Genomic DNA, 23,704 nt, shown 5'->3' on the forward strand with positions numbered 1-23,704 from the left:
ATTTGTGCGGCAGAAGGCGGTCCCGAAGGTATTCAGGTCATGCATGGATTATGCTCGCATGCATGGGGGTAATAATAATAATAATTATATTATTATAATTATAATTATAATTATTATTATTATTATTATTATTATTATTTATTAGACTTGTATGCCACCCCTCTCCAAAGACTCGGAGCGAGAGTCATGCGTGAGGAGTGTGTGTGTGTGTAAGCATATGCAGGGGATGGGAGAACGTGGGGAGGTCACGCACACATGCACGTGGGGCGCAAGCAGGGGGAGTGTCAGGATTTAGCATATCCTGAGGTAATGTCTCAATGCAGAAAGAAGGCCTAGGTTGAGAATGCTGAGTCATTCTGAGGCAATTAAGCATGCAGCAATCCCATCAGGTGAAAAATATTTAAATATGCAAGAGCTCTCTGCTTGCCCCCCTGTTCTCTCTGCTCCCTTGCTTTCTCTGATTCCTGATCCTGCTCTGTGTTAAGTGTGCTCTGAAGTTGCTGTATTGATCTATCGGGTCTTGTGAGTTATTGTAATTGAGATAGTTGTAGTGAGATACTAGTGAGATACTAGTGTGATATCTGTATAGTAAAGTAGAATACAGTTAGTAGTGTGAATAAGAAGTAAATATATTTTTCTAAGACTTCCTACTTCTGCTGTGTTTCACGGAAGACTTCAACTCCATATCTATTGGTCTGTGGCTGGCTGGTTGGGTTGTTTATCTGGTTGGGCTGGTTTGCTGCTTGGGCTGAAATGCAGCTCTGATAGGGGGCATAAGTTTATGTGCAGGATCGCACATGCATTGTATTATGGCTGCAAACACGTGTGCTGTTGCACACACTTTCAGCACACAACACCACAAAGGTTAGCCATCACTGATCTAGCCAATATGTTCAAGTTAGATGGCAAGGCCCTGCTTATGATTCTAGTTATGGGTCTGGCTCACACCGAGAAGCTGAGGTAGGAACTTCCAAATGTACCAGTTCCAGCATTCTCTCCTTAATTTTGCATGGAAAACTCTGTTGCTTACTGAATTGGTACAAGTAAATTATTATTCCAAGCATGCTAAATAACTGCTAAGGAAAACACAGGTTTCCAATTCATTTATTACAAAGATCAAAAGCTGTATCACTTTACAGATTGTTCTCATGAATGGCACAAATACACTAATATGCAAAGTATCATCAACACAACCTCCTCTTATTAATCCAGTTGTACTTTGTAAAAGAAGCAGCCTTTATCTGAAATTCCTAAGAGATAAACGATGTGCTTCTCAGTTGCCTCAGATTTGTAAACAGGTTTACATAGGGTATAGCACCAGATTCCAGAACCCTGCACAAGCTTATATACAAATAGCTTTCTTTTTACTTGGAGAGCATCCTGATAAAATCATGTTTGACCTGAAATATCTGAACTGCTGCAGCTCAAATGTTACTTGTAGCAAATTGATTTCATTTTTCTTTTTAAAAAATATCGCTAGACAAGTAGCCTGAAAACTTGTGGGTTTGATATGCAACATTGGGATATATTTAATTGTAGCTGATGAAATTATGAGAATTATGACACAATTTAAAACCATTGATATTTTGCATAATTTCAAGAATCCCAACACTGCTTATAGTTTGATAGGTGAAAACTTACTCAAGTTATGTATTCAGCAAGCCTGAATACTCCTTCTCTGTGAAAACTAAGCAAAATAATAATAATAATTGAGCAGATAATCATTTACTACCACTTTATCAGATGCCCCATTGTCTGAAATTGGCACTGTACCAGGGGAATCTAGGGTATGGGTTTTTTTCAGAAATTGAAGGGTCAGAACAACCCAAAGACCCAATCAGCATGGATAAGGATGAAGAGTGTTGAGAGTCATATAGTCCAGTACCTTCCTCAGTTTTGGAAAAGCATTAGTAGAAAGGAGAGAAGGTATCCTGAATTTCAGAGCACAGAGGCAGCAGTGTAAACTGCATTTCACAACGCTTGCTAGCATGAATGAGAACCAGACTGTTATTATTACCATGTAGCAGATAACATTCTAAAACAATGATTTGGGGGGTGTCACAAACAGTACATTTCAGGATGATTATGGAAAGGGAGCTTCTAGAGCCTAGTGAATATTGCAAGATCACCTTTTGCCCAGTGCAAGTGAAAGGCCATTCACATTTAAGGAGGGAGCAAGAACCGTCTTCCAATCAACACTCACTTCTCACGACCACCATTTCCAGCCTACTCACTTGGAAAGCAAGCCTCGCCAGCTTCAAAGGAAACTTATTTGCAAGCAAACGGGCTGTAAGGTGGGGAAAGGGAGGAATCCGGTTTAATTCCACAAAAATATCTATAATTGAGGGCCTGAGTAAGGCTTTGCACTGGCTTGCAGATCAGTTATTTCACCAAGCAATTGTCCAGACATAGTTGCCTCACTTCAGAAGAAGGTCTCCTTATTGATCCACATGAGGCTGCGGGTTTCGTTAGGTTTGCATTCATACTCGATGCAGCCAAAGCTGTTTCCCCATTGGCAGTGGTCTCGCTTGTGATAGTTGTAGAATTTGACTTGCCAGACTGTTTCAAAAGCCCCAATGTCAGTGACCTGGAGAAAAAGTACAAACTCATCTCATTACTTCACCAGAGCAGCATTTCCTCTTTATATCTCGACAGGACCAACTATACCATACAAGAAGCCAGAAAACCAGTGAATGGCTATCGAAATTTTTACTGTGGCTGTGGTTTATGAAGAATGCCCTGCATTTTCTTTCAACATCTTTCAGTGTAAATTGGGTACTCTGGGATGGAGCTCCATTTTTGCTACCCCACTCTGTTCCCCCCCTTTCTGGGCAGCAGCCCACCCCTGCACAAAACCCACCTTGTTGAAGAGCAAGGAGTAAAATGTTCTCTCTCAAAACAAGACAGATATGTATCGGTGCAATCTGTTCACATCTGGGAAGAGGATAAAAGTTTTACTGCCTAATAAATCTGCCTCAGTTTGTAGCATGACTGCCAATGAGCATTATAGTTTGGATCTAGATTTGCAAGAGATCTTTCCATCAGCAGTTTTATTCAGAGCAACATTTCTGCTGAAAGGGCAAGAATGAAGTGATCTTTGCCAATTCCTTTCTGCCTGTATCAAGCAAGTTCTTCTCTCTTTCCAAAAATTTGGAGTGAGGGATTGTTCTATTTTCCCCATAGTGCAGATAACTCAAACTTAAGGCATTAAAATTTTCTTTACAATCAAAATAAAATTCTTGTCTGTGAGTATATGCCCTATTAAAGATAGGCAAGGGAAGAAATTGCCAGAAATTATCTTTCTTCAGAAATATATTTAAGAAGAGTTTCTCAGTTTTGTTCAATTAATGTAGAGCTAAAGTAAGTCTCTCTATGTTAAGGAAATAAATGATATGCTCATAAACGGAGAGGAATGATGAAAGGGGAAAATGAGTATGAAGAGGGGAGGGAAGGGAACTTGACCAAGGTAAAGCAATAGATGGAATTTACACAGACTTCTGCAAAGTCTTTGATTCAGTGGTACATGACAAACTACTGTTAAAACTATGCTTTTGCAGCATTTCACTGCACAACTGGATAGCTGCATTCTTCTCAACCAGGCAACAAGTAGTGAAAATAAAGAGTGCTCTATAAACCCTGCACCAGTTAGCAGCAGTGTCCCACATGGTAGCATTCTATGACCCAGTCTTTCTAATATATATAAATGACCTTTGCAATCATATTATAAGCAACTGCATCCTCTTTGCTGATGAGGTAAAACTATTTAATACCACTGACAATACTGCTGCCCTACAAAGTGGCCTAGACCAGGAGTGAAATGCTATCAGTTCGGGTTACAGGTAGCGGTGGCTGCTGGTGGTTCAGAGAACCGGTAGTGGCAGAGCACAAGGCTCCACCCATCTACCTGGCTGTCACTATTTCCTTGTTTTTAATCCTCTGTGCATGCATAAAGAATATTGATTATTTCTTCATTGCTTATTTGACCCCTATGACAATCTTTAAGTGTGGTACCGCATGATTCTTGACAAATGTATCTTTTTCTTTTATGTACACTGAGAGCATATGCATCAATGACAAATTCCTTGTGTATCCAATCACACTTGGCCAATAAAGAATTCTATGGAAGGTAAGTAGATTTCACCAATGACCTAGACTGTGTCAGAATGTTCAAATAATTGGCAACTTCAAATCTCAACCAACCAACAAATACTCTGACCTACATATTGGCCACAAAAACCAGAACACCAAATACAAACTGGGCAGATATGACCTCGTAGACGATCCTCCCTCTGTTGAGGACTTAGGAGTACTTATTTCAAAAGCCCTAGAGCTCACTGTAACAGCTTTCCCAAAAAGGCATAAAGAGTTGTCAACCTAATTTTACAAAGCTTCTTCTCTGATAACATTGGACTTGCAAACCAGGGCATATAAAACCTTTGCCAGACCAATTTTCGAATGCTGCTCATCTGCCTGGAATCCACACTGTATACCAGACATTACTCCAATTGAACAGGTTCAGAGGTATTTCATGAGAAGAGTACTCCATTCCTCTTCTCACAATAGAATACCTTATGCCACCACGCTTGAAATTTTGGGCCTGGACAACCTAAAACTATATTGCCTACTGTCTGATCTAAGCTTAGTACAAAAAATTGTCTGCTACAACGTCCTACCTGTCAAAGACTACTTTAGCTTCAAACCCAATAATATACGGGCAAATAATAGATATAAACCCATAGTAAACCACTCCAAACTCGATTGCAGAAAATACACCTTCAGCAATAGAGTGATCAATGCCTGGAATACACTACCTGACCCACTTGTTACATCCTCAAACCCCATAACTTCAACATTGATCTGTCTACCGTGGACCTCACCCAGGGGTGGTCTACTGCCCAGATGGGGGGAGGACGGACGCAGTGGGGTAGCGAAAATGGAGCTCCATCCCACAGCATCCAATTTGCACTGAAAGATGTTGAAAAAAAATGCATACACCATGCCCACAGTGTGGTAGTAAAAATTTTGGTAGCCTTCACTGACCTCACCCCATTCCTAAGAGGCCTGTAAAGGGGGTATGCATAAGTACAGCATGCTTACTGTCTCTGCCCTATTGTTCCCATTTATTCGTACTCATTTCATATGCTTATACCGGTTTATACTTCCATGTTTATCTTATGTTTACACTTATAAAGTACTTATTTTCTCATACATGCTTGGCAAAATAAATAAATAAAATAAACAAATAAATACAATCAACAAAATGGGAACAGCAGTGCAGGGAAAGCAGAATGAAGAGAGAAACCACACAAGTGGAACATGAAAAAAAGAGCAGCAAAGGAAAGTATGGGGCAAACCAAATAGTTGGGAAATTTAATATATGAGATAGGAGAGAGACATTTAACAAAAGGGAAATATGGCAAGAAATGGACAAATATGGGAGAAAAATTGGGAAATCCAATGGACAAAAAATTCAGGCTGAGATGGGTAGCAGGTTACATCTACCCCACTGCTGTGACAGAAGACCACACTACTTGCATTCTTGCCATAAAGCATGATTGTCCAATTACACTGCTAACAAAAAATAAAGGGAATACTTAAACAACACAATATAACTCCAAGTAAATCAAACTTCTGTGACATCAAACTGTCCACTTAGGAAGCAACACTGATTGACAATCAATTTCACATGCGGTTGTGCACATTCAACTTTTTACAGAACAAAGTATTCAATGAGAATATTTCATTCATTCAGATCTAGGATGTGTTATTTGAGTGTTCCCTTTGGTTTTTTTGAGCAGTATATATTGGAAGTCAAGAAATTTTGCAAAGAACTCAATTTAAAGAAACACTGTAAAAAACATTTGGTCATGTTACTGATGACAGCTAATCTTTGTCAGAGTTTCAGTCCAGTGTTCGTGGACTGACCTTTGCTCATCCGTATTTCAATTTTTCCAGTAGAGTGATTTATTATAAATGTCCTTTCCATAATAACTTCTGAGTCAACTCAGAATCAGAAGCTTCTATGTCTCATATATCAGACCCGAATATTTGCTTAATATTAGTTTATAAAGTGTAAAGCAATACTATTTCTGTCCCCAAAATTTATGAAGTGATATTAAAGCAGGGGTGAAAGGTGCCTGGTTCTCTTGTGCCTGTCAGTCATCAGAGAGCTGGTTGGGAAGGGAGTGTGAGGCTCCACCCACCTGACCAGACATTGCCATTTGGGTTCTTTTACCTTCTGCACATACACAGAACGCTTTGCGCATGCACAAAGGATAAAAGAACCCAAGTGACAGTGTCTGGGTAGGTGGGAGGAACCTCATGCTCCTTTCATGACTGGCTCTCCGATAATTGACAGGCACGAATGAACTGGGAGCATTTCACCCCTGTATCAAAGGGACCTTCAGTACTGTTTTTAAATTATAATTGTTATTTTTGTCAAAGGAAAAAGTTCTTAAAACATATCATCAAATCAGCTATACTTCTGTGTATATTCTTTTAAGTTTGAATTTTAATTTCACAAAATCAAATGCAAATTCTATCTGGAACCAATTTTCATCTTTATCCTGGAACTTCATGCTTTTGAAAATACAGCCTTGGCATTAGCTATGTTTTCCATTTGCAGAGTCATTGATTTCAAATGTCTTTCAAAAGAGTAGAAAGATCCAAACCACAGGTAGATTTTAGCAGATGACTTGACAATAATAGTGTTGACCACTTATGCTTAGAAAGAGAAGAATGACCTTGTAGCACCAAAGTTATTTTAATGGTCTCTCTCATCTACACCCATGGGGAAATCTTATGAAGAGCTAAGCATCAGATTCCCATCTGTAAAACACACTATCTCTAGCAATGGTTGTTAGAATTTTTGAAAGTTTACTTAAGTAAACTTAGGTTCACTACTTAAAGTTAATAAATTGGAGTAGACAAGAGACATATTTAATATTTTTAAGGGTTCCCAAATTTGGAGTGGGTAGTATCACATCAGATAAATAAGCCACCGAAGCTCATGTTTTGTATTCAGGTGCCTGGTCATGCAGTTGGTGCTGAGATTATTAACACCTCTGCCTTGCTTCAGGGATTGGTGGCAGAGCATGCAAATGACCTTTGTCTTGTCATCTATAAACTGTTTGAAAAAATGCCATGCTGGTGAGATTCTTTGTGGCACATATGGCCACGGTGGGCAATAGTACCAGCAGACTGAGCACTGAGGGTTTGCACCCTTCTCCCTCTTCTGCAGGCAAATGGGGTTCGGGTTTGGCAAACTTACCCAAACTCTGCCGAACCCGAACTTTGATGGGTTTGCCCAACACTACAGCTGACCACAAAATTAGTTTGCTTCTTTTGGAAGCAGGGAAAAAGATAAATATAAAAACTGAAAAAGTGTACGCAGCCCAAGCACAGCTAATTATCATAAAAATGAATGTGATCAAATCTATTTCACATATCACAGAGTTTACTGTTTTCACTCTTCATTCTACTAACTTTATTCCATTTATTTTTCATCCTCCTCCACCACCCTCCTTTCAGGGATATACACTACCTGTAGGTTGACTTGTATAGGTTGTCTTTCCCCACTTTTGGTATGAGGAACTCCTTCTGTGTCATAGATGCCAGTGTAAGTAACAACTTGTGGTTCTCTTGCTGTCTCTTCAAGGGGCACATTTACTCCACCTATTCCCATTGTCCTGAAACAGAGTTTGGTAAACTTAATATCTGTCAGTACTTAATTATCCTATTGTTTTGAGATGAGAAAATTTAAAAAAAAACCTGAACTGTGATAATAATTTTCTATGCATGTGGTCTATCTACTGTGCTCTCCTATGCAATAAGAATTGATGCCTTTGCTATTGTCACTAAAGTGCCTAGAAAAATCTATCAGTGTAGACACCAGGTATCAAAAATTACTTATGGCACATAATCAATGGAGAATAACCTCTTAAATAATCTTTCACTCAAAATGAAATATTGAGGAGGAAACATGCGGAAAATGGTTGGGTACTGCCATGGAAAGAGGGGGGCAGGAAAGAAAAATGCTGCTTTAAAGTTTGTCTTTATCTCTTTTGAATAAAATCCATAATGTTGATCCCACCATCATTTAAATAACACTCAACTAAATTAAGACAATTGAAATAAAGAAGATAACTCAAAGAAAACTGTGAAATCTTGGGTGTTGATAGCTCAAAAGGGAAAGAAATGCAAGACACAGCGAAACCCTTAATTAGGAGGATGTGAATCACCCAGCTCCAACAATTTAAATAAAGATTCAATAAAGAGGAAGCATGTGCACAGCTGTCCACCAAATTGCTAAATTATAGACTAAAAGCATCCAATCTTTTCCAATACATCAAATCAATTCAGTAGTTCAATTTGAATATTTTATTTGAAGACAGAAGTTGCCTCAACTGGTACTGAATCATGTTTAATCAAACCTGTGCATTGCCCTATTATTGCAAACCAAGTTGCACCATGTGATCAGACCCAAGGTCCCAGACATGGCATCAGGTTTCCAGATATTCCGAAAAGAGAATTTTCCTAGCACTACCTGGAAATACCGTGCATGAAAAAGCATGTGTAAAACTTCCAGGCTACAGCCTTTACAGTTGCGCTTCTCTCCGCCTAGAATAGGCCTTGTGACCTCCAAACAGCAACCTTTCCCAGTTGCAAAGAAACATGGGACTTTTATCTGCAACATCTGGAAGGAAACCTTGGGAAACTGGGCCACATCTACCATATTCCCAAATACAGCACAGCTACATAATCTATCTTTTTTTAATTAGTAAACACAGAATATTAACAGACATACAACAACCATTTGGTTTTTTTGCAACCCCATTTCTATCAGAAGTTCTTATTGGAGATATGCACATTTATACATTGTTCACAATATGATTGCTCATACTTTGTTTATGCTATAGTTACTTCTTCTATTAAACTCTTAAAGAATATCCCTGTATAGTTTTGTTTCATTTATCATTTCTTTCTTTTAATCAATTACAGAATTTGTCCCATATTTTGTAATAACCAGAATCCTCTTTCCCTTTCAGTTTCCTTGTGAGCATGTCCATTCCTGCGCAATCCATAATTATTTTAAATTATTGTTCCCTCTTTCGGTGTCTCTTTATTTTTCCATTGCTGCACATAAACCATCCTCCCCGATGTCAAGATATGAATAATCTACTGAATTTCCTTTTTATAAATCTTGTAAAAAATACTTAATAAAAATAACTCTGGATTTACTTAAGTAAAATTAGCTTTACTGCTTAATGTTCATTGGAGTAGACAAGAGACACATTTAATATTTTAAGGGTTCCCAAGTTTGTAATGGGTAGTGTCACATCCAACACATAAGCCCATCTGGGATTTGGGAGTGGTTCTTTGCTTTTTTTAACTGCTTACTTAAGAGTTTCCATAGATGTGCGAATTCAAAGTGGCAAGCAACTTGATTTTTCAGAAATCATTGTGAAATTTCAAAAGCAGGGAGTTGGGATACAGGTGATTCTAGAACCACAAGTGCTCACTCTTGTCATAAACTTTGATGAAAATGATGCAATAACAAAGAATAGATTAGTAATTATTTTGGGACCTTAGACATAGATGAAGATCTTATGGGCACTCTGGCAAATAATAACCTAGGCAGAAAACATTAATTTACCAGGAAGGTAACTTGGGAGTAATTATTCTAGACCAGGGTCTCCAACCTTCATTTTTTAAGGTCTCCAACCTTCATTTTTCCTTTGCTGTACATAAACCATCCTCCCTGCTGTCAAGATATGAATAATCTACTGAATTTCCTTTTTATAAATCTTGTTAAAAATACCTAATAATAAAAATAACTCTGGATTTTTTTTCTCCTAATCTATCCTTTTTAATACAACCCATGACTTTACTGATCTCAAGAGGCTGACAGCAGCGACTGTAATTCTAAATAAGAAGGTGGCCACAGATCCAACCTGGTTATGTCCCCAACGTAAAGCCGCACCCAAACAGAGAAGAGGCTGGGTAAGCCGGGAGGACCGTTATATAACCAGAGTTGGAAAGCCTTGGCCAATTAAACCGGCTTCTCCCGCAATTCATTCCAGATTGCCACCCGTTCCGCCTGGGCGTTTCTTGCGGCGGTCTCTTTTATTTTCTCCCTCCGCGGCCTATATAGCCCTAAAGATAAGCGCAGGCTCAGGCCTGGGTCCCCCATTGCTTTCCCTCCCGCCTAATGCTATATGGCTTCACCTAGCAGGGCGCGACTCTAGGGCGTTTCTACGAGCCTTAGAAGCGGGGAAGGCCTGGGATGGGTGTGTTCCATCTCCCGCGCTGGCTGCTTTGCCGGGGTCGTTTCGCGAAAGGGAGGAAAGAAGGGAGGCAGGGCGTCGCCCGAAAGCGGCTGACAGAAACCGCTCTATCCCCCCCAAGGCGGAAAAAATGGAAGCGCCTGCCCATCCGCTCGCCGGCCATGAATAAATAAATCTCGGCGCTCTAGCAAAGGAGGGCGGGTGGATTACGAAGAATTGGAGAAGGAAGGCGAGGGATGCGCACTTACCCGGCGTGGACGGTCCCCGGCTTCAGGACCACCTCGACCTTGTATTTGGACCCCGTCAACAATTTGATGGTGCGGTTCTGACCGAACCGCTGGCCGTCCACTTTGAAGAAGACGGGTCCGTCATTCGGCTGAATCTTGAGGGAGACCTTGATCCGGACCACGGGGGGCACCTCGGCCATGGTGCCTTTTTTTTTTTTTTACGGCGCGGCTGGAGGGACGCAAAGGAAAGATGAGGAACCCGCCCTCAGCCCCCCGCGAGATGACGACGGCGGCCCGTTAAGCCCCCGCTCCAATCCGGAATCGACCCAACCGGGCCCATCTGTGCCTGGTCGGCTTTTGCGGAGCCGCGGAAGCGAATCCGGTTCGGCCTGCTTCCTGCGCTCGCCCAATCCCCGGAGGGGGGCCGAGGGTGGGGTTCGAACCCGAACAGCTGGAGCGCGGGATAAGGTGGGCGGAAAAAATCGGGTGGGTGTGGAGTGGGTGGGTGGGGGGAATGAGGGGAAATAGCATTGGTTCGAATTGACCCGGTGGAAACAAAAAGCTTCGGCCGATTGGCCCCGGCGCCGCGGCTATAGTTCGCTCCCCTGCGCCCGCGGTGGGTGAAGTTGCGCAGACGGTAGCTCTTGCCTCGAAAAAGCGAGCACAAGCGTCCTCTGCTCGCCTAGAATACATCCATTGCTCTTGCGTTCTATTTGGCTGGTTCAGCGGAGACCCCCCACCCCCACCCCGCCATATGAAGGGAAAAAGAGAGAGGGAGTGACTGCTGGTTTTTTTTCTCTGTATCGTCTCCTTTCTGCTACCTAGCTGATGGAGAAGCAGGGTTGGCCTTAACTGAGCTTTGACCTTCTGGCCCTTTGGAAGAATATGCTAAGATAGTATGGTTTGTCCTCCGAGCTCTCTGCTTGACTCCGGGGCTTTTCATTAACGAACCTAGGCAACCTCTTCAGCTTTTGAAGGAAAGAGAGGAGAGAGAAGAGAGGAGGAGAGAGAATAGAAGTGACTAGAGAATAGAGGAGGATAGAGAATAGAGGAGAATAGAGAATAGAGGAGGAGAGAATAGAGTAAAATAGAGAATAGAGGTGAATAGAGTATAGAATAGAATAAAATTTGTTTTGGCCAAGTGTGACTGGACATACAAGCAATTTGTCTTTGTGCATATGCTCTCAGTATACATAAAAGAAAAGATACATTCCTCAAGAATCATTAGGTACAACACTTAATGATAGTCTGGATACAAATAGGCAATCTAATCATATTAGGAATCAGTCACTATAAATTGTAAGAATACAAGCAACAAAGTTACAATCATGCAGTCATTTGTGGGAGGAGATGGGTGATGGGAATGATCACCTCTTGTTCATTTATATAGGTCCTGGTTGGTCCATTCACTTTACCCAAACCTCTCCGCTGAAGATGTTACATAGTATGGTAATGAAATGTCTGGAAGCCAAGCAGCAAGCTGGGAGGACAAACATCTCCCCAGATCTACAGCCTAAGCTATGAATATTTTCCAACTTTCTAATAAGATGGTATGTTTTCCATAATCACCCGCCTTTTTCAATCTGGTGCCCTGCATGTGCCTTAGGAGTGTTTGTGCCCTTGACTCTCAGCTGCAATGTTCCATTGGAACCTATATGGGAAGCTACAGGTGCTGGATAGCCAGGGGTGGTAGAAAGGGAGCTACATTCAAATTGCTTCCAGACTGGAGAGAATCATAGCTTTCATTGCCAAAATTAAAGAAGGCAACTGAGCAGGTGCAGAGAGCATTGCTCGTATGTTTTTCTGGGGAGCTCCCCAGGGCCCATCCCCTCTGTTTCAACTGCCCAAAGAAGGTAAGCAAGAGAGTGAACACAGAAGTAGGAGTGGTTTAAATAAAGGAAACCTGACCAACTAATCCCTTTCCAGGTTTATTGTCCTAAAGTGAAAATGATTGCAAATCTTGGATAAATTGCTGGAATTCCTTTATTAGTGTTCTTAACTGGTAGTTTTTATAACAAATGCACCATGGCAGAGGCCTGATCGTGCCCATTTTCTGTAAACATTCAAATAATGGTAGCAAACTTTAGTAAAGTTTATAGCTTGAGCTGCTGCAGAATGGGGCCCTGAGAGCAACTTTGGGTGCCCCAGAATGGTGCATGCAACACCTTTGAAGTGGGACTTTCATTGGATGTCAGTTTGCTTTCAGATCCAATTCAAGGTGTTGATTATCACATTTAAAGCCCTGCATGGCAGAGGGCCAGGTTACCTGAGGAGCCACTTCTATCACATCAGCTCATCCCATCTGGTTAGACAGGGAAGGTATGTTATAGAGCAGATGTCAAGCCAGTACAGAAGTTGGTGATAACTTTTGCCACACTGATGGTGATAAACCTTGCCACACTATCTGTAGAAGGCCTGATGTTTATGGGAACTTGGGAGGGGTGATTTTCATGAGGGAACAAATGCAGCCACAAAGCGTTCTTTCAAGTGGTTCAAGGCCATCCTATGCCCACCCACCTGGGCGGAAGTGGAACAAGGACTTAGCACACTGGCAGAATCTGAGTAGGCAATGTGACACGTTTGTGGGTGGGGGACAAGGGATGCGAACTTTCCCAGTGTGGGTTCCAGGATGGCTCCAGCAATAAATTGGAACTATGAGGAGCACTTTGACTTGGACTCTGATTTAGTTTAGATGCTACCTGGAACCTTGATAGCAGAGATGGCAAACCTTTTTGAAACCAGACCGTGTGTGCAAGTGTGTGCACCAGAGCATCAGAAACCCAAAGACCAGCTGGCCAGTGTGCACATGCCTGGTTTTGGTCATTTTGGGGGTCGTTTTCAGGCCATTTTTGGGCCTGTTTTCACACTGGAATTTTGGGGGGCTCCCAAGCTCCATTTTCAGCTGCAATGGCCTCCTGCAACTCTCTGCCATGGAAATGGAGTTTGGGGGGTTTCCTGCAATGCTTGTGAGCTCCATTTTTGGCTGCAGTGGCCTCCTGGAACCCTCTGCATAGCTTTGTTTTGGCTGGCAGGGGCACCGCGGGCCAGTACTGTACTTTGCTGTTTCCAGAATGGCCCCATGGGCCGGATCCAGCCACTGGGGCCTTGAGTTTGACACCCCTACATTAAAACCACCTATAGCTTTCTCAACCAAATTACTTTCCCAGTAAGAAAGAGGGAGGGAGAGAGAGAGAGAGAGAATGTAATTCTCTCCTACAGCAATAAAACTTGGGAAAAGATATGTCAATGACATCAGTGGACATTTTGGAGAAAACCATAGCTGCATTATTGGAAAAAGTTGAATTGAACTCATATCCTGGAGAGCATCAGTAACTGTGTAGACATGGCTTTTAAATGCTTTCTTTGAATTCCTGGTTGACTCTGATCCATGAAAGTGTTAACTAGAACAGTCTAAGGTTGGCCAGTGGTTTCTAAATATGGCCTGCCTGCTACACAATTGCCATCTGCAGGGTATGTAAAAGATGCTGCAATATTTATGGTTTCAAGACTCAGACAAAATGAGTACAGTGTGAATTACATTGCAGTAGAAGAAAAGTGTAAGTACATTTGGTGACAAAGAAAGAGGAGCAAGTTCTTTTAAATATGATTAGATTCATATAGAATTGTGTAATCCACATTTGCAAAAATTGTCAATTATAAATCTATATTTCCTACTTAATAGATTATTCTGCTAGCCTTATCAGCTCCTCTTAGAAAGCAAAAGAGAACTAGGCTGCTTCCTTTTGATCCCCTAGCAATATAGCAGCAATATTATACAACATATTTTAAATTGAGATATAATATGAATATGTTTAAGAAAAAAGGCAACCATCTATTCTAATGGCTTTTTGATGTTGAGACCCAAATTCAGTGAACTTCCTAGTATTGTTTTCAACAGGATCTGATTACAACTGATTACTGACTATTTTAATCATAAAAAGAACAATGATGGTGTATAGATACACAATTTTATATAAGTTGTAGAGTGGGGGAGGTCCAGTTTTAAATATAGTTTCATTTTATTTTTTTTTAAAAACCAAGTTCATTATATATCCAAAGGCATCTGTTACTGATTGTTTCTGTTTATATTTTAACTGTTAAAAATAGGTTAAAAAGCTGAAAGTGTATATAAGTATTTTTATATGGGAACTTGATTTTATGGCAAAATAGGGAAATAAACCTGCCTAGAAGTCACACAAAATTGCCATAATGTATCTATTTACTCTTATGAGGACACTGCAAGATCTGGTTAGGAGAACTTTTAGTGTCGTAATAACAAAGTAAATATATCATTAGATCAGTCATGGCTAACAAGTGAAGTTACTAATTAACAAAATACTTAGTAAAAAATGCAGGAGCTAGGAAGAAAACTAGTGTAAATATTTATTGCACAATAAACTAGACAGAACTGGTGATCTTTGCAAAAATTAGGTAACTATTAGCTTTGCTAGTATTCACTTGTAACATTTAACAAAAAGGTAAATTATGACTTAAATGAACTGCATTATTGTTGGAAAATCAAATAATAGGTCTCATTTTTATTTATTTATAAAATGCATTGGCTCCCCATCTTACTACAGAGTAATTCTTGACAAATGTCCTTTCAGCACCACAGGTGTGGATAGTTACCAAGGAAGCAATATTTTCAAATTAATGTGTTGGTACATTGGAGTTCAACTCACAGAATTCTCTAGCCAGCTATTTTTCTGGGAGTTGAAGTCTGCAGGTTTAAAAATTGCCAAATTAGGGGATCACTAGTATATACTATAGATTACAGTAGCAATAGCATTACCTTCTGGGAATATAGCACCCATTGCTGTGAGGAGGCTACATTACTGTAAGACAAAAATTCTATTTTCAGTACCAGAAGAGGGCGCTTTTGGTATTAATGTAAAACTTCACCATAATTCATGTAAGCACAGAATTACACATCTTTAGCACTTTGCTAGAGCTTTGTAGCAATTTATTTTGTTTTCTAAAATAGCAATAGAACTTAAGATCTATTGCTTTTACAGCCCTCTCTAAGCAGTTTATTTATTATTATATTGCCCCCAACCATCTGGATCCACATTTTGCCCATGGAAAGATGGAAGGCTGAGTCAGAATAAACAGCAGAGTTATTTCATATTTATTGTGGACTTTCCAATCTCTTTCTTCTAAACCCTCCTTTTTTTATGATAATACTTTTCCCCCTAAATGCAAATATTACTCTTATTCTCATATTTTCTTTCTGCGAGAATGGGAATAATTTTTAGAATTAGTTAGCACATTCACCTCAGTTGAGAACCTTATAGATTATAGTATATAATCTAATATAGTAGTAGTCTAATAGAGCAATAGTAGACTCACAACTTTCTTCAGCTTGGAACCATTTCACTATTTTCCATAAGATTCATTTCAGGTGCTTTTCCCAAATGATTCTCTCCCCCAGTGAAGGGCTACCAAAATTTTTACTACCACATTGTGGGCGTGGCTTATGCATTTTCTTTCAACATCTTTCAGTGCAAATTGGGTGCTCTGGGCTCCATTTTCGCTACCCCACTGTGTTCTCCCACCTTCCGGGCAGTATCCCACCCCTGCTTCCTCCATTCACAGAGAGATCTGAAATATAGAAACAGGTCCTGCAAAAGGATTGGGAGACATCAATCCTTCTCCATTCCTGCCCCACTCAACACACAGTTTGATCCCATACAGCTTTTCAGGAATAAAAAGAGCTATGGGGAAAGGAAGAATTGGCAGAACTGATTGCTCAGCAGAAGCATTGTCCGAATCTCCATTTGCATCAAAGCATGTCATAAGTAGGGCATCCTTTTTTCTTTTTCTTTTTTTTCTGGCTGTGCAATGCTATCAACTACAGGAATCTTTTCTCTCTATATTCCAACATACCACAGAAAGGGACTTCGCATGAGTAAGATCTGCAAGGCTTTGTAACTCATTACCATGGAAGGAAATCAGAGGGCAATAGGTTCTTGATAGAGAGTCATTTGAGACAGAATAGAGATGAACAATGGGCACAGCAAATTTCATTATTGCATAATTTCCCAACAGATCAGAGATGACCAGAAAGCACTTGAGTTCAGCAATGGAAAAGCTTCTTGCTCATAACATATTCATGATCTGAAAGTACCGTAACGAAATGAAGGAACACCCATCTAGATATTTCTGCTTTCTGAGGATAGCTTGAGAAGGTAAGCTACATTTATATTGGGCTTTTATGGTGTCCCAAGCTTCCCTCATACATTATTGTGTCAAGATTCTTAATCATGATCCTTAATTAACAAAAATTTCACTCTGTTTCTCTTTGATTTGAGTGCTTTGAATTTTAATGAGAGATATATTTATTATTCATCCCTATCATTCAAAATGGATTACATCAAATGATCAAAAAGATTCTTAAATAACCAAAATCAGAGCAACATCAACCTGTCATTAATGGGTTAATGTTTAATCATAATTAAAAACCCAGACATTAAAACTGCTAATAAGAAAGTAAGATTTTCAACATTCTGAAAATCTAAGACAGAGGCATCTGTAATAACCTTTTCCAGAAAGGCAGCACCAATTTTTCCAGAAAAAAAAACCATGGAAAACTATGCTGAGGGGAAGACATAAAAATAATTTCAATTAATAAGAGCTCTAAATAATGAATCAAATAATCTTCATCTGGATCTAATTCAACAAGAGCAAAGTGCCAAATTTATTTTGCTTTATTTATCAAGATAATCTGTTTTTTGATCACTGACAAAAGTTAAATAAACACCTCAGACTGGTAATTGTTGAGTTGTCCTCTCATTTAATGAAAAGATGTCTCCGGGTTCATGTTATTTATGTGTATTGTGAGAAAAAAATGTTCTTAATTTAACCTTTACATTTGCTTCTACACGTCCTTCTTCCGGAAGAGGAAGTGAGCACGCTTTCATGTGATTAACAATCAGAGGAACTTGTGAAAGTGATAACTATATAAATGCAACTTACCAAACTCTTCTGAATTAGACTAAAGAAGAACAGTGCAGAGATGGAACCTGAACGAGAACCCAGGCGGATAAGGGAAGGCTATCTCGTGAAGAAGGTATGTGAGGATTATATGCAATTACATTCTTATGGAATTACAGCTGTGTATGTGTCTACATTTATCAGTATACACATAAGCATAATATATTTTTCTTTTTCTTCACTTGTGACTGATTCTTGGAGACTGACTGAAATTTTCTTGGCAAGATTTTTCAGAAATGATTTGCCATTGCTTTATCTCTGCAATATTTTAGAGATTGTTACCTTTCAGATTTGTTGGCATATAATTTCCATTTTCTACCAATGCTAAGATTGGGGAATGACAAAAAAAACATTGGTACTTATTTTCTTTGAGGATACTGGGACTGTGATAGTAATAGATCTAAACATGAGAAATGTACAACCAAAAATATTAAATCCTCCGGGATTTAATTTTATCCTCCATTTGTCTGGCTGATTGACTGAATATTTGGCTGCCAATTCAACACTATCATTCAGTGAAAAGACTTCTGCATGCATAGCTTTTTCTCTGTCCAAGATTATGGGTGTGTTACTGTTCCCATCCTCACCTGATCCTGAATGACATGATGTCAAAGGTGGCTGAATTACAGAATGCTAGGGAGCATTTGAGTATGTATAGTTTAATGAAAAGAAGGATTAGGGGGTGACATGATAGCAGTGTTCCAATATCTCAAGAGTTTTCACAAAAAAACAGTCAAGCTATTCTCCAAAGCACCTGAAGATAGGACAAGAAGCAATGGATGGTAACTAATCAAGGAGAAAAGCAACGTAGAACCAAGGAGAAATTTCCTGACAGTTAGAACAATTAATCAGTGGAACAACTTTCCTCCAGAAGTTGTAAGTGCTCCAACAATGTTTTTAAGAAGATGTTATTATTTATTATTTATTTATTATTTATTAGATTTGTATGCCGCCCCTCTCCAAAGACTGTTAGATCAATGGTTCTCAATCTGGGGGTGGGGATCTCTCTGGGGGTCAAATGACCATTTCACAGGGGTCGCCAAAGACCATGGGAAAAGACCAATTTCCCATGGTGTTAAGAGCTAAAGTTTCTATTCTGGCACCTTGGAACATATTTTTACAATCCAACCAATCAGGCGTTTATAGTGGAAGTGTCTCTCTAACCTTCCTGGCTATCAGCTTAAAGCTCTAGACGTATGTTGAGGGTTGAGATCACTATGTTGGATCATTTGTCCGAAGGGGTATAGGCAGCGGTGGGCTACGAGCCGGAACGCTAAATTGTGCTTGCCGCCGCGGCTCGTAGGTTCTTCCTGGACCAGTGCGATTTTGCTGCTGCACCTGTGGAGGTAGCAAAATCACGCACGGAGCTGCAGGTAAAACCTCATTGAAACACGGGCACAATTTTGCTACCTCCACAGGTGCAGCAGCAAAATCCGCTGGTCCCACAAGAACTTATGAGCTGCAGCAGTGAGCACAATTTAGCATTTCAGCTCGTAGCCCATTGCTGGGTATAAGGTTTTCCGCCTGAGCAGATAGTTGGACTAGAAGATCCCTTCCAACTCTATTATTCTGTTGTGTTCTGTTATGTTCTGTTCTATTCTACTCTATTCGTAGTAATTGATCCATCAGAAAGGCAATGTAATTTCCCTTGCCTAATAACAATTAGCCTTAATGGCCAATTCTTTAGGTTAATGATCAAAACTATGCTGTCCTAAATTTGTTTCAAATTTTTTTTCCCAATCATCCAGTCTGTGATGAGATTTTAAGTGATGTCTTGTATTTTAATCAATTATTTATTTATTTATTTTTATCTATTTAAGCAATAGTGGGGTTTAATGCAGCATAAGCCACAGTAGAAAGCATATCAACCAAATTTTCAATAAACAATTATTCCAAAAGATTTTGTAGGAAGAATTAAATTAAATTAGGACAATTTAAAGCTGTGAGTGATCAGACTTTACATCAAATCTGAATCAAACTATGCATTATGACAAACCATACTATTGAAAGTGGTATGTTTGGTTTTGACTTGTGCTGTATGAAGTTCACCATTTTGGCTTGTGATCCGGAGTATGGCTTAATGTAGTGTAAAAATCTAGCTCTGTATGGTGTAGTCAACAAAGCACGGTTAGCAAATAAAAATAAAAAAATTCTGCCACTAATTTTTTCTTAATTAGGGCTTCAAAGACAGAAACAGAAATCCTGATTAAGCATGAAATTTATCATGTGATTAGCCACCTGTTTGAAGTTCCGCCCACCCCTCCTTGTTATTCAGTTCCACCTATGTTATGAAACTAGATTTCACTGCTAGTAAGATTGCTTTCCTTCTCAATTGCTGCCACTTTGAAAGTCAGCCGCTTCCTGTGTTATCTTAAGTATTTTGGAAAATAACACACCTCATCTCTAATCAGTCTTAAGAAAGGGTTTCCCCACTTCTGATGTTATTTGCATGGTAGAATTTCTACAGAGAATGTGGTTAATGGGCATAAAGGCTTAAACTTTCTCTTTTTCCCCTACTGTGATTTTGGCAACAGTTACCTCTTTTCACTACTCCTGTGGTTAGCATGTGCACTGTATATAAAATGGATTATCAGAACATTTATCTGTTATCACAAGAAAAGGCCTGGCTTACCAGTAAAATTATCTCTTTTATAATGGCAGCTTCTGATTTTTTTGTCCCCAGTGCAAAGATGTTTTCTTTCTGTTTCTTTCCCCTCCTTTCATGGTTCTCTCATTTCTGTAATGTGATACTAATTAAAGTAAAGGGGAACAAGTTTGCCTTTCATTTTTATTTTCCCCTCTAGATCCATAGAACTGGAGCAAAGTTGAATTCTATAAAAGTTATTTCTAGTATATTTTCTGTATGTTGGCAGTTAAAAATTTAGGGGAAACAAGAAAAGGGGAATTTTTGCAATACCATGGGCAGGGATGGGAAAGCACGGAGGCAAACTTTCTCCCAACACGAGTAGAAACTGAAAGAGGCCCAGCAACATATTGTATGTAAGGGCTGAATAGAGAAGTGGGCATCTTAAAAGTGAATGGGAAAACACAGGATGGGGAAAGTTCATTGACGGAATGGGCCATCAGTTGATTATCCACACTAATGGCAGCTGCTGATCAGCAGAGAATGTAGCTATGTATACTGCATAGACAGTATAAGTGGGCTTAGAAGAGAAGGCAACTTCAAACCTGGGGGAGTTTCTACATTGATAATGGCCTGGGAACGGGTAGATGGTTATTTTTAGCTGATCTATCTATCTGCCTGCCTGCCTGCCTGCCTGCCTGCCTGCCTGCCTGCCTGCCTGCCTGCCTGCCTGCCTGCCTGCCTGCCTATCTATCTATCTATCTATCTATCTATCTATCTATCTATCTATCCATCTATCCGTGCACCCTTCTTCTGAGACTAAGGGCAGCTTACAGCAAATTTATGCACAACATGTTAGAAATCTACCAATAAAATCTACATTAAATACTATCCTAAAACCTCAAGCTAAAAATCCATCAGTCACTTCCATACAAGCATTCACTCATTCCCCGGGTTAGATATTAGTGATTCATCAGTCCCATGCCTGTCTGCAAATGTGGGTCTTCAGAGCCTTACTGAAGGTGGGGAGAGTGGGGGCAGTGAAGATCTCCGGAGGGAGTTCGTTCCACAGAGCCAGGGACACCACAGAGAAGGCTCTTCCCTTAGGCCCCACCAATTGGCATTGTCTGGCTGACCAGACCTAAGAAAGGCTGACTCTGTGGGCCCTGACCCATCGCTTTGAATGCAGCTGTTGCTGCAGAAATGACTTAAGTCAACTTGCCTTCAACTAATGGGAATTTGGAAAATTTAAACCACAAAATCAGGGCTGTGTTCATCCAATTCACTGATCTACATTTTAATTATCATATTCAATTAACACAAATGGCTAAATTTGCAGAAGATATTGCTCCATAAACTACCCACTTAATCTAAATAGCACACCCAGCTAAAATTGTTATTGTGGTTTGTGGATCACTGGGACTTGCAGGAACCTAGCCCTGAGGGACGATTAGCAAAGCTCCAGAGACAGTCAGCAAATGCTAGACCACAAAAGCAAATTAAATGGAATATGGGAGGAACTGAAGTAGGGCTCCGGTGTATAGATAAGATATTTTAGTTAATGGAATAATAAGAGCAATGACAAGAATAGAATCTGAAGCAATGGTCTAATATGTATATATATAAATCACCAGGGTGATTCGACACAAAAATATGTAACCCTTCCCTGGTGCAGAGCTGAAGGGATTGGATACTATCACCTAGAGGATAATTCTCTGCCTTACAAGGCAAAGGTTGCAGGTTCAAGTCCCAGTGGGTATGGCTAGCTGATGAGGCCAAAATAAGGCCAAAATAGATCTATCCTAGTCTCCCTTAATTTTCAAATTCAGCAAAAAAAATGTGACGTATATATGTGTGTGTGTGTTTGTTTGTTTATTTATTTATTTATTTGATCTATCTATCTATCTGTCTATTTATCTATTTGGATTGATATGCTGCCCCTCTCCGAGGTCTACAGTATTGTGCTTTGCTGGTTTGTTTTGCACTCCTTTTCTTCATTTCCTAGGGACCTTGTAGGACATCTAGTCCACCCCTCTGCTCAAGTCCCTACACTATTTCGGGCAAATGGCAGTCCAATATCCCTTGGAAAGTTTCAAGTGTTAGAGCTCTCACAACCTCCGCAGACAAGCTTTTCCACTGGTCGATCGCTCTCACTGTCAGAAAGTTCCTCCTTATTTCCAGATTGAATCTCTCCTTAGTCAGCTTACATCTATTATTCCTCATTCGGCCTTCTGGTGCTTTGGAAAACAGCCTGACCCCCTCCTCTCTGTGGGATCCCCTCAAGTATTGGAACACTGCTATCATGTCACCCCTGGTCCTTCTCTTCGCTAGGCTGGCCATGTCCAGTTCCTGCAACCACTCTTCGTATGTTATAGTTTCCAGTCCCTTAATCATCCTGGTTGCTCTCTTCTGCACTTTCTCTAGAGTTTCAATGTCCTTTTTTTAGTGTGGTGACCAAAACTGGATGCAGCACTCTAGTTTGTGGTCTAACTAAGGCTCTATAGAGTGGTATTAGTACCTCTCCAGCCCTAGATTGTATCTTTCTGTTAATGCAATTTAGGATTGCATTGACTTTTTTGGCTTAGAGGAAAAAAGCACCATGTAATAAATGGAACTTTTTTTTTGGCACTTCTCAGTTTTCTCCTTCTATCCTTCTTTTATACCTTCACCTCTTTAATGCTGTGTCAGTATGGAAGAAAACCCTCAGATGATTGTTAAACATACATCATTTGAGTTTTCCCCCCATACTGACATAGTGTTGATGATACAGACAGATATGCGTATAAAACTCTAAGCAAATTAAACAGTCATAGAAACCATGTCAGCAATAATTGAGACAAAAACTCATACAAAGGCTCAACTTAAAAAAAAAAGTCTGCAAGAACCACATTTATAGGTCTCACTAAGAAGCAGGGAAGAACTTAAAAATGAATTAAACTGAGCATGAAAAAAATATCATTGAATTTGGCACAGTTCTGCCAATTTCTCATTCAAACCACTGCATTTGGCTCAGCTGAAATGGAGTGCCTTCAAAGGCAACTATATAAAGTAGAGTACATTGCCATGGTAATTCAACCAGAATAGTGCAATTCCAGGCATATGGATGTTGAAACCAGAATTCAATGGGATTTAGATAAGTGCATGTAGGACTGCATTGGGGAAATGTTTTATTTATTTGTGCATGCAGGCTACAACACAGCACAGTATATGTGGTAAGATTTTGGGTTCTGAGAGGTGGTTTAAGCTGGGGAAATTACATCCTTGTAACAGAAGAGAGAAAAGAAGAAGTAAAGGTTTAGGGAAGTGGCATGGATGCTATTTCTTCATTTTTGAGTGTTCCCTTCTCAGCACCCATAAATATAACACCATTCCTCTGGCAAAAGTTTCTCCCTTGGCTTTGATCTTTGTTTTGGAGAAAGAATTGGTTCTAGTTTCAGTTGAGTTAGTGAAATCGATAAGATTTCAGCTATCAGAATTTTTTCCCCAGCCTGTCAAAGAAAATGCAACACAGTTGCATGAGTTCAAGCTACTCACTAAGAAAAACCTTATACATAATATGGTTAGAGAGTTCATTTGAAATTTGTTGTATTTTGGGAGACGTAGATCCTTCTTGA

At 39.9% G+C, this 23,704-nt stretch overlaps 2 protein-coding genes across 4 annotated transcripts in view; one reads left to right on the forward strand and one right to left on the reverse strand.

The window, feature by feature from the left end:
• Nucleotides 1-1,086: 1,086 nt before the first annotated feature.
• On the reverse strand, nucleotides 1,087-11,208 carry CNRIP1 (cannabinoid receptor interacting protein 1). The gene is made up of 3 exons (XM_070732581.1): nucleotides 10,535-11,208; nucleotides 7,544-7,688; nucleotides 1,087-2,587 (listed from the first exon to the last, which is right to left on the reverse strand). Exons 1-3 carry the CDS (start codon nucleotides 10,711-10,713, stop codon nucleotides 2,423-2,425), a joined length of 489 nt encoding a protein of 162 aa, XP_070588682.1. The 5' UTR covers nucleotides 10,714-11,208; the 3' UTR covers nucleotides 1,087-2,422.
• The window catches only part of PLEK (pleckstrin), a 31,413-nt gene continuing 18,072 nt past the window's right edge, over nucleotides 10,364-23,704 (forward strand). Inside the window, exons 1-4 of one of the 3 annotated variants that reach the window (XM_070732580.1) lie at nucleotides 10,631-10,981; nucleotides 11,904-12,063; nucleotides 16,562-16,701; nucleotides 17,507-17,582. In XM_070732580.1, the coding sequence (XP_070588681.1) occupies nucleotides 17,529-17,582 (54 nt within the window). In that variant the 5' untranslated portion in view covers nucleotides 10,631-10,981; nucleotides 11,904-12,063; nucleotides 16,562-16,701; nucleotides 17,507-17,528. Of the gene's footprint in view, nucleotides 10,982-11,888; nucleotides 12,064-16,561; nucleotides 16,702-17,412; nucleotides 17,583-23,704 lie in introns of those variants that run through there. The other 2 variants (XM_070732578.1, XM_070732577.1) reach the window with 2 other exon arrangements.

This window comes from Erythrolamprus reginae, chromosome 1 (genome assembly GCF_031021105.1).
Source record: "Erythrolamprus reginae isolate rEryReg1 chromosome 1, rEryReg1.hap1, whole genome shotgun sequence".
Classification (NCBI taxonomy): domain Eukaryota; kingdom Metazoa; phylum Chordata; class Lepidosauria; order Squamata; family Dipsadidae; genus Erythrolamprus; species Erythrolamprus reginae.